The sequence below is a fragment of the Pleurodeles waltl genome, chromosome 11, assembly GCF_031143425.1.
Source record: "Pleurodeles waltl isolate 20211129_DDA chromosome 11, aPleWal1.hap1.20221129, whole genome shotgun sequence".
Taxonomy (NCBI): domain Eukaryota; kingdom Metazoa; phylum Chordata; class Amphibia; order Caudata; family Salamandridae; genus Pleurodeles; species Pleurodeles waltl.
In genome coordinates, this window is record NC_090450.1 from 924,060,642 (window position 1) to 924,072,730 (window position 12,089).

At 39.4% G+C, this 12,089-nt stretch overlaps 1 protein-coding gene across 1 annotated transcript in view; it reads right to left on the minus strand.

The window, feature by feature from the left end:
* ABCB9 (ATP binding cassette subfamily B member 9) overlaps positions 1 to 12,089 on the minus strand; it is a 117,058-nt gene that overhangs the window by 88,117 nt on the left and 16,852 nt on the right. Inside the window, exon 2 of the mRNA XM_069214964.1 lies at positions 10,684 to 11,382. Within this exon, the coding sequence (XP_069071065.1) occupies positions 10,684 to 11,293 (610 nt within the window). The 5' untranslated portion in view covers positions 11,294 to 11,382. The remainder of the gene's footprint in view (positions 1 to 10,683; positions 11,383 to 12,089) is intronic.

Here is a 12,089-nt window from a genome sequence, read left to right on the forward strand (position 1 = left end):
AAGAACAGGTTTCTGACTTTCTGGTAGCCTATTCCATTCCCAATGGCTACCTCCCCTCAAGTCCCCCACACAAATCACTGAAGCATCTATGTTTCCTCCACTGACCAAAAAGTTACAACTTGGGAAACCCATCAACTGTCGGGTTTCCTGTGCCAGTATGCTGCCTCTGTGAGCATAAATTCCAGCAAGTCCTGATTCTACCGATCCAGATCTGTAATTTGCACTAAAAGATGACACTATTTGTGCAAACATTTTTTAATTAGAAGTATTTATCTATTGGCATTTATATAGTACAAACGTAGATAGGGAGAAATGGAGCGCTGTACATCACTTTGGGGGGAGTGGAGGACAATCTACAAGATTGCATATATCAAGTAGGGAATCACAGAAATTCAGTTCACACATAACATTCAGTCATTTTTAGTCACAGGGATATTATGTTATTTGCCCAGAACCACCCAATGTTGAGTCAAGTGCTGAGGTCAGGATTCAAACTTTGGTCGCCAGGTTTCAAAGTCAGCAGCCTTAGCCGCTAGGCCACATGTCCCTCCCTCCTGTTATACCTCCTTCTGTCTGTCAGTCCTCCTCTACTGCATGTTTGTGTGTTTTTTATTTTTTATAAAATTTTTCTTTCTGGCACCAACTAAAGGCAATCCATCACTATTCCTTTGTCTCGACACATCGAGTAACTCAGAGCACTCCTCCCATGGCTAGTTTACTTGTAGGTATTCAAGCTCAGGTAAGAAATTTAAGATTGGTGGTAGCCACGGAGCATAAATCAAGAATACTTATGGAGGTCCATATCGCAATTTAAAGTCGGCCTTTCTGAGGTATGCATCATTCATTAAGTTCATTTAGTCTTTCACTTGCATTTTTTCCTGAAAAAGAATGCAAAGCAAAACACTGCATTGTATCAGCAATTAATCACTAATATTAAATAACTGAAGGTCTATGTCGCAGTTTCAAGTGCAACCTTTAGTTATATGGCTGTCTATAATTCAATAATGCAAAAGTAATTATATTTAGTAGATGGCAATCAATCAGGAGTAAAACTTTGGCCCCCAGCACTTCTTTATATATTAAGCACCATCTACAGGATACTCTATCAGTTAGTAAGTGCTATGGAAAATGGTTACAGGCTTGCTAGGAAGAGAGTTGTCCTAATTTAAGGCGGAATCGTGTAGCACAAATAGGACTGCCATAGATCAGAACTGGGCGCCCTTTTTGCAAGGCCAAGACAAGTTCAAAAGTAAACATTAAGAACATCCAGAAGGGTTGTAAGAGTTAGAAGAGAGCCACAAAATTGCCAGATACTACATAAGGTTACCAGATTCTGTAAAAGAGGCAGAGAAGATGGGGCTGTTGGTCTTTTTCTGACATCACTTTCCATGAATCTATTATACCCCCATGTCTCCTAATACGAGTTGTTATTTAACCCTGACTGGTTATCTCTGGATCATCTTCAATCTGCCTTTAAATTTTGGAGGGAGGAAGGCGCCAAGATTAGAACACAATTCTTCAAATCAGGCCTCCCATGGGGAGGTACTGTGGCAACACAACCTTCCTTTTTAGGGTCGAGCCTGCTTTGCATGCGCTCGCGCATGCGTATAGCAGGGAGACTCTTTTGTAGTTAGAAAAGGGCACCCAGCACTGTCAACTTCACGTCAGTGCTTTTTATTGGTTCGGGGGCTTCCCTAATTAAATCGGCCTGCTTTCATTAGTGGAAGGCACGCATACGTCATGCCTTTTCCGGTGGCTAGCCCTCGTCGAGCGCAGCGACCAAGTACAGAAAACATGCGAGGCTCGCTGTTTTCCATCGGGCTCGTGGACTTTTTTTTAAACTAATTTACGAGCCCAATCTCGCTTGGCAGAAGTCGAGCGCGTTACCTACTTGATTTCACTTTTTCAGGTTACGTGCATAAATGCACTTTTGCCCGATAAGTGAAAAGTCGGGTTAGGAGTTTACAACGCAATCGGCTCTAACACGAGCAAACGCGAGACCCGATGCATTGTAAATGCTTGTTTCATTGGTTATGCTTTTCCCTATGACCCTTTTTTAAAACTTAAAAAATGTCCTCCAATTTAAATGCCTGTATATTTACAAACCAAATACTACATAGTTCTAAACCACCGAATGTACTTACATCTGTTTGTTAAAACAACACAAATTCTAAAATATGGAATTTATACTTACAAGTACATGAAGTTAGTAATTACAATTTTATTTGGAAAACATAAAGGGGATCAAACAATAAAATTACAGAAACGATTATCACAATCAAGTAATAAGCATTAACATTTTCTATAAAATACTCAAAGGGGCTCAACCATGTGGGCATTAACTACTGTTAGTGTCTATACTTGAACGGTTTCTCAGGTGAGTGCGGTGTGGGGTCATAAGCATGCACGCACAGTGAGTGTGTCTGGCTACATGTTGGCTTGATTTTGGATGCAGGCATAACATTTATAACTGTTCTCCCCAGGATGGGCGCATGTTTTGGTACCCTATGCAAATCGACCACGTTTTTGGTTCTTTTCGGTGCTACACGAACTGTGACAATGATATGGGTATTTTAAAATCTTTTTTAAGTTAACAGGATTCCGTTTTAATTCATCTAGGTGGAGACTTATGGTCTCTTGACCGACTTACCTTGACTATTTCTGACCGCGCATGCTTGGGGGACCTTTTTAGGTAGGTGGCTATAATGTATTTTTCAATGTAGCCTTCCCGCCCTTAATACTTTGAAGTTAGCAATATCTAATTAATTTCCTGTTTTTTAATTCATTATTCATAACACTTGACCATCATCAACTAACATTTGCAATTTAATAATTCCTGGGAAACACCAAGAATTAAGCAAGGGTGTAGGAACTGCTGTGTGTTTTACTTGTGTCAACTTCTATTTCTGATGAACCAGGGTGGAGGCTTTTCCCATTCTCTTAACTTTCCTCATCATTTTTTTTCACTTTTTTTCACTTGTTCTGCTTTTGCAACTTGAATTTATGTTGCCATCAACCCTGTGTAAGGTTTGTGATTATTATTTTATATACATTTACAGCCTTGAAAAAGTCAGGGATGGTGACGAAATACGTGTCGGATGATGCTGTGATAACATATACATTTTGGAGCACCGAATCTTCCACGTTTAATAAACTCCCTTGACTGGATCTATTTTCTAGTAATCCTTACTTTATGGACTTGTAATTTCTTTTGAACTGCTACATGAGCGCATGGATGTCTTCTTGTACTTTAGTATACAGTGGGTCTTTGTGGTCCATTGTTATTTGTGCCTTTGGTAGTAGGGTATGTGTTACCTGTTAAGCACCACCCAAATTAGTTGTGCTCTATCTTTACTTTATCCACTTTTACTTTTGTAAACTAGAGGTGTGATTTATAGACCACTACTACCTTTCTTCATATGAATGGCTGTTTTATGGTTATCTGCACTCCTTTTCCTTCTTTTTTGTGAGGTATATTAGGTTGAAGACATTTGTTTTAAAATATGGCTTCATATGATGATGACAGGGATAAATTGCCACAGGAATTGTTTGGTAACAGATCAGAAACGTTGAAAAAAAAGTACACCTACTAACAGCAACAAGGGCATTAGACAGAAATTAATTAGATTAGAACATCTGAACAACCATGAGCTATTGAGATGGTGAGACCTCAACCACTCTTAAAAGATACCTAGATATGAAACAAGTTCCCCGAGGTCTCTTGTTATTATAGTTCCATCTTTTCAGGATCTCGAAACAGTCACTTGGTATGATGAATATTCTAATTAAACATGCAGAAAGGAAAAGAGACTTACTTCTACAGGAGATTGAGAAACTTGAGGAGGAAATTAAGTGTTTCAAGCTTACCAGAGGCCACAGAGAAAACTTTAAAAAAATTATCAAAGATGTCCTTGATGCACATCAATTATATATAAAGGATAAAAAGATGAGAAAACTAAAGTGGGACAAGAATGACTATCACAATGGTAGGGTCTTTGCATATGTTTGTAAGTTTGACTTTAAGACACGTCCCTTGGATAAGAAAATAATTGCATCCACTTCAGCCAGCGAGTCTATTTCCTGTATTACTAGTGATATAAGTGATTCACATGGTAATGTTCCTGTTATGGTGGGAATATTCAATGGCATGACCTTCTCCTCTGTTTTAGTGGAGTTGGAGAGGTACAGAAAAGGGATCAGACAGAACTACAGCAAACAAAACTCAAACACCAGAAAATAAGAAGAGGTAGGAACAGTAGCAAGAACAAACATAAGGGAGGAAGTGGTAACCAGATCTGCAAACTAAAGAACTGAATGCATTTATGAATGTATTGGCTACGGCCAATGATATACAAATGACGGTTAATAATGTATCAATAGTGAACTTGTCTAATCTTGAATTATCTAATCGTCAAACTAATGTGTTATGTAAGGGACTAGGCTTTTGTCCAACATCTACGTCAGATTTTGCACATGTACATATAGATCTGTATGCATGTGTATGTCATTTAAAATTAAAGAAATATTTTGAAGAGAAACCTACTGATGTAGTTCCATACATGCTTCACCACCAGAATGTCACAAATCTATAAGAGATGTACAAGATTTTCTCCTTTTTCTCTCACTAGATAATGCTGGTACACGCCCACCCTCCATGCAAGCTCTACTAACAGATTTAGGCGTTGCATCTAATATATACTTGGATAATGGGCTTAAATCTGAATCCACTTTTGTTCCTAATCTGCCGGTGAACAACGTTATAGATGCCTTTCAAAAGACGGTCCCACAGGACCTTTACACACTGGAGAATAAAGTAGGTGAAGGCTACAGACCCAGGGTGATAATTCGATGAGAGAGGAACGTAGAGCACGTGACACATTATCTAATACTCCCAATATCGTCATTGGGGAAGCAGACAAAGGGGGTAAAACTGCGATAATTAAAAAATCAGACAGACAGTTATCTGATGGATTGGCATGCATCAAACTTTCTAATAATCCACTAAAAGATATCACTAAAAATATTGAACAGGGGATAACCTGTTTGCAGGATTTACATCTGATCACCAACATTGAATTTAAATATATTTTTAATCCAGCACCACGTGCTCATCTCTGTATACTCAATTGCATCAGGTACAGGATCTCCTACTGAACGCATTTCAGAATACATAGATGTTCTTTTGCAAATATTTGTACGTAATTTAACATCCTATCTAAGGGACATGAAAGAACTGTTGAAAAAAGTTGAGGATATAGAATGGGTGGATGTCTTCAAATTTGTTACCCGTGACATCATTTTGCTATACATGTATCCCATTAGAAAAGGGCCTCCAGGCTCTTGCCCTAACCCTCTCATCCAGAGATGCTACACTGTATGAACATACCAAAATTATTCTCGACATTACTAGACTGGTTCTGGAGAACAATGTCTTCCTGAGCAATGGACATTGGTTTAGACAAGCCTAGGGAGTTGCTATGGGCTCCAAATGTTCTCTTTCATACCCAAATCTCTATATGGGTAGGTTTTTTTTGTTTTAATTGTCCTCATAAATGTTCCACTTAGGCACCGGGACAAGCGGAACCTGGCCGAGATAGGGCGGTCCCACCAAAAGGGCTTAAGCCCCCCTCCTACCAAGCTCAAAGTCCACCAGCCCTTTTCATCCAAGGCAGCGGCTTGTACATTGACCATCGTGTACAAGACTTAACTTATAGGTGTATCAAACCACAACACTCAAGTCTTGCTGCCCCAAAAAGCCTTGGAGGGGACTTCTTAGTCATTGGACAGTGTTAAGACCATACTCCCACTTTAATTAATTCATTCAGTAGGTGGGGGGCGCACCGGAGCTAAACTTTAAAGGCAGCTTCCCAAAGCTCCCAAAATTTAGTTCTCTTACTAGGGGAACCAATCTTTTCCAAATGGTACAGCCACTCTTGTCCGGATGGAGCCACCGAAGAGACCCATTTCAGCCAAATCTCTCGTCTGGCTAATAAAATTAACACAAATAACAAATTACTTTGGTGTCTAGTGAGCTTCTTCTCTAGCCTCACATCTGACGGTACCCCAAAGATAATCAAGGACAGACCTAGTTCCACCACTAGGCCGACCACATTAAGTACCACCTTCCCCACTTCTTGCCAAAACACTTCCAACCTAGAACCTTAGCAGAACATATGTAAATTGTCAGCCTCTTCGTCACCACAGCGAGGACAAGTTTTTCTGGCGTTTCCCAAGGCTGATAATCTCACCGGAGACCAATGTGCAGAGTAAATAGATGATTCTTCTTCAAAGAGGCTGATTTAACCCTATGCCAAAGTGTCAATGCTGAAGTTCGCCAAAGATGAGCAACGTCCAGGGTCGGTAAGGACACACCCCACTCTATATGGGTAGTTTTGAAAAACATCATCTATAGTCATTATGCCCCCGATATTCAGGAACACGTACTCTATTGGAAGAGATACATTAACAACTTTTTTGTCATTTGGACCAGCAGCACAACTAAGTTGGTGAGTCTTTTTGGCCATCTGAACAATGATTCCTATAACCTTAAGTTCACATACCATGTTCTTCCAAGACAAATAGAATTTATGGACGTCATCTTATATTCTGCCAGTTTCAAGAAAGCCTCCAGGCTGTACAGGAAGCCAACCATCTGCAATTCTATTCTGCATGCACACAGCTCACAAAGTAACGCTATCCTACTAGAAGTATGTTTTCGACAAAGGGGTTACTCTGCTGACATACTTGCCAAACTTGTAAAAATATTACCAAAATACAATGGAAATCTCATCTTACACATAAGACCCATAAAAAAGTTAATAGCAAAAGACTTAAACTGATCACTAGATACAGTTTCTAAAGGCACACTATATACAAACTTCTCTCCAGGCACTGGTATTTACTTAAACTGGATAATACATTATCTAAACATTTGTCCGATAAACCTTGCATTACTCATAGCAGGGGGGTGACTCTGAGAAATAGACTGTGCCCAAGCTATATTCCACCCTGCCCACTAATGGTACATAATTCACGTTTACCAGATAGATCGAAATGTTTTTTTTAAATACACACAGTGCACTGCCAATTTGCTGTGGATGAGAAAACAAGCTTTGAATATAATACCAGGAGGGCATAAGTGATCCAGCATTTTATGAATTGTAACACCAGATTTGTAGTGTACTGTATTATTTTTAAATGTGAAAAAATCTACATTGGTAGCGCCATAAGGCCATTGAAAGAAAGAATGCAAGAAAATGTCAAGAAATCACAAACAATAACCTGAATTACCCATTGGCCTTACATTGCAGCACAGCCCATATGGGGTTGGAACTTATCAACATCAAATTTCACGGTATAGCCCAGGCGGACCCCAATCCTAGGGGCGGTGAGAGAACAGTGGTCCTGAGAAAGTTGGAGACTGAATGGATTATTAAGCTATGTGCTCTTGTTGTAGACTGAATGGATTATTAAGCTTCTATGTGCTATGGATGGAGGACGCAATGTGGATAGGGAACTGCAGGTTTTCTAGTTGGAGTGATGATATAACATGTTGCCATCTATCTGGAATTACAAGTGATGGGTTTATTCCATACTATAAAATGCACATGACCTATGGAATATATGAACAGTCAGAAACCCTCACTTTGGTGGCTTCTATTATTCTAATGTTTGTTTATTTAAATAAAAATATTTATGTGCAATGCTTGACAAATGCAGGACATTTAATTGTCAACAATTCTCACATGTATACGTTTTTAGTGTATAACATAAAATGCCTTCGATGCTTGTCCATACCATTCTTAATGATCATACTGTTATGTGTTTATTTGTATAAGTACTTATATGGGGACAATGGAAGAATACCTTGTATGATATCTGATATATATTATTTTGATATGTGACAGTGACACTATTGTTTTACCTTTCCCTTTGCTTTCTTTACTCTCTTAGTGAATGGTGATGGCTTGTATATTAAATTATTTTTTATTTAGCATTTTTTATGTTTAACAATTGATCTTTCCCTCAAGCCCCTCCTCAATAATTTTAAAGCCAGGGTGTTACCCTTAGAATTCAATCTAACTAGACTTTTAATAACTATGGCACAATGACCTTGGCACAATAAACTTGGAAACAACAGTGATATAATGAATAATGTCAGCTAATTTCCCCTGAATGCGATTTAGTTGGAGTTTTATACTTACACTCACACATTTGATGGCACAATGGGCATGGTATTCACTTTAACATGCTTCTTGGTCATTTTTACTTAAACATGATGACATACCATGATGGGTGAAATAGCATTTTTCTTTTGTACTGCCCTTTACTAGACTGTTTTCAAATATGCATCCTGTTCCTTTAGTCTGGACGACGCACTGCCATTGGACTGGTGGGTCTACATGTACTCTCTTTGTTCTATATGTTATGTTTTTTCTCTGTTTCTTGTCGATTTACTATTTAGTTTTACTCGACATGTTTTAAAAAAATCTTTTTAAAGTTAACAAGATTCTGTTTCCCTTGATCTAGGTAGAGACTTATCATGGTCTCTTACCTGACTTACCTTGATGCGCATACTTGGAGAACGGTCTTTAGGTGTCTGTAATGAATTATTCAATTTAGCCTACCCACCCTTAATACTTAGAAGTTAGCAGTATCTAATTACTTTCCTGTTTTTTAATTAATTATTCATTGAGCTTGGCCATCATCAATTAACATTCCCAATTCAGTAATTCCCTGAGACACCATGTATTTAGACTCTGCTACTGGTGTGACAGCAAGCAATTACATCCCTGGCAAGCCTTATGAGCTTTTCATCATAATTTCAGGCTGGTCCCACTATGAGTTACTGTGGCCATCTATTCATGAAGAGTTAAAAAAAAAATCATTTATTATATATCTTTTCTTTTCTCTCAGTCCTAGACATTTACTGTGGATCATCGTTTTTGGAATCCATTACTGCTATTTATAATCTTGTGTGTTCTCATAGGTCAGCAAACTATAATCTTTCTGCAACCCTCAAATCTACTGAGCTCCTTTCGACTTTGGGCACCTTTTTCCACGTTCTTAATTTTACTATTGGATTGAATACATTGTATTACAATGTTTGGTTATCCCACTACTCGAGCTGTTTGCTAAGCACCAGTGTAGGAATTGCTGTGTGTGCTTTACTTGTGGCAACTTCTCTTTTTGATGAACACAGGTGGAGGGTTTTAAACGTGAATTTATGTTGCCATTATCTCTGTATATAGTTTGTGATTATTATTTTACGTACAGCCTTGGAAAAGTGATGGATGGTGACGAAACGTGTCAGTTGTTCTTGTGATACCATATACATTTTGGAGCACAGAATCTTCCACGTTTCAATAAACTCACTTGACTGAATCTATTTTCTACGAATCCTCACTTTATGGACTTCCAGTTGCTTTTGGACTGCTACTTGAGTGCTTGGGTATCTTCTTGTGCTTGTATATTTACATTCCCAAATACCACATAGTTCTAAAGGACCCAATATATTTACATATGTTTGTTAAAACAAAACAAAAGCTAAAATATGGAATCTGTGCTTATAAGTACATGAAGTTAGAAAATAAAATTTAATTTTGAAAACGTAAAGGGGCCCAGACAATAAAATTACAGAAACGATTATTGAAGTCAATTAATAAGCATTAGCATTTTCTATGAAATGCTGAGAGTGGTTCAACCAATCAGAAAGATAAAATGTGGGCATTAACTACTGTTATTGTCTATACTTGAAGGGTTTCTCAGGTGAGTGGGGACTTGAGCAAGGCAGACACAATGGGCGTGCCTGGCTGCATGTTGGCTTGAGGTTGGAGAATAGGTGCTATCACCTTAATTGTTCTACTGCTTCTAGAAATTAACAGCTGTTAATTGTCCTCCTTTTGGAACCGTAATTATGAATAGGCAATGTACAAAAATGGAAGCCCTCAGCATACAGCATTTGTACTTATTTATCACTGCTTTCTTAATTTTTTGCTGCTTTAAGAACAGCTCTGATTAATTAACAAATAGTGATTGATATAGAGGAGGACATTATCATTAATTATGCCTTAAAATACAGGTATACAATTAGTCCCTGCTAAAGAGATAACTATTTAATTATTGATTTTTGAGTGTGGCACGTGGAGCATATGCTACCAGCAGTATCTCATTCAACCCCGACATCCGCTCAGCAAAGATGGAGATAGACACCTACAGTGGCTAATTTGCCACCATTTCTTGTAGAGTTGTCTCCATGAAAGGACAACAGAGATTGGGAGGTGGACTTTCTTGATAAGTAATATGGTGTCTTGAACATTCTTGAAAACAGCCCCGTCATGCTATGGAGGCTAGATACGTCAGCACTGACACTGTACTCTTATGGTCGGGGTAAATTTTCACTGTCCATATTACCGGGCATAATTCCACCAGTAACATGTGATTGGATAATTATCCATCACAGATTTCCTTCAGTAATTGGCTCATCTTATTAAAGATTCAAGCACTTTAGTGAAGATGCCTCCACTGCCCTCTAAATATTGCACATTTCCCTCACTCCACTGTGGTAGAGCCGGTACATCTTCTATAATGGGGGATGGAAAACTCATGCCAGTCAAACTATACATCAGGCTCATAATGTGGAAAAGAAAAAAGATACCAGCCATTGATGTTTGTAGCACTCACCTAGAGTGGAGCCCAATAGAAAGATGAATGCCACTCCAATTAAGGCAGCGTCTGGCTTGCAGTGAGATAACAGCAGTGCAATAGTTGCTACAGACGGTTGACCCTTTTGCAGGTTTGTGCTGGCAGCCTTGCCAGGTCTTTCCTCTGCTTTCATGTTCTCACTGTTGAGCTCTCCTTTTTCTTGTGAATGTGGCACTAAAAAGATCCACCACAGAGAAAGAAGGGTGACCGAAGACACGCAAGTCCACGCAAGCAAACTCCAAAGCCAAGGCTCACCCTCTGCTTCCTGCTCTCCTGACTGCAGAAGCAGCTGCATCAATGCATATATGCCAGTGACTGCACCAACAAAATAGATCGTGGCTAGAGATGTCGTCCACCATTTCTGCCTGAGAAGTCCATAATTTGTTACTCCAATTAGGGCACCACATAGTAGGAGGCCCCTCAGCAGGGATGGCCCCCACACATCCAGTGTGGAGCTCAGAACGTTGAGATGCACCTGGTCCAGGAAAATGGTCTTACTTTTGCCTCTGTTTGTGTGCAGAAATGCTGTTATAATCAAGTCGGCCGCAGTAAACATGAGTGTAACAAACGTGGCCGCCCGTGGTTTCATGGCCGCGAGCAACTTGAAAATATTAGGAAATGCGTCTGTCGTGTTTGCATTGCTCTTCTGCTGACTGGAAAAACTTTTAGACCATTATTCTGAAAAGAGAAAAAAAACAGAGTCAGCATGTTTGACATCCTCGGAAAGTAGGACAAATCAAGAAAAGTCATGGCATCGTGGTACAACAAATTAGTTAGCTGCCCGTTCACGTATCCTAATGTACGGATAGTGACTGCTGATTTTCTATCGGGCATTGGGGAAAATACCTTTTTACATTATCTCTGGGAGAAGTGTCTATTGATCCCCGCAACAGGGTTCCTTCCATTGCCACTGAATGTACATTTTTGCTTGAGTGGAACATGTGTTGGAGTCCATATGCTTAATGAATTGAGGCCTTGATGAGAATATGATAAGTCAATCACAAAATAGTGGTTGCCCTTTAAACTACCTTCATCCCTGTTGATGTGACACCCTACATGTAGCAGCTCCGGGGCCTCCATCTGGAAATGCCATACTGGTTTTGAAGGGTATGGCAGTGCTTAATTTGTAAAAATATAAGTGCCAGGGCCCTTATCAGGAGGCCCCTGCAGCTTTCATTACCCATTGATCCTGCCAGTGCTGCCAATGGCAGTACCAACACAACTACTAACCATTAAACTCCTACAAGTGTGATAATCCAGACTATTGCCGGCCCCAAAGCTATGATTATCTGTAAATTAGACAAACAGTGCCATCATGTGGCAGACTGTCATAAGTGCCGGTGTTGACAATGAAGTGCTGCTGCCAAGCAGTGGAAAGCACTGTC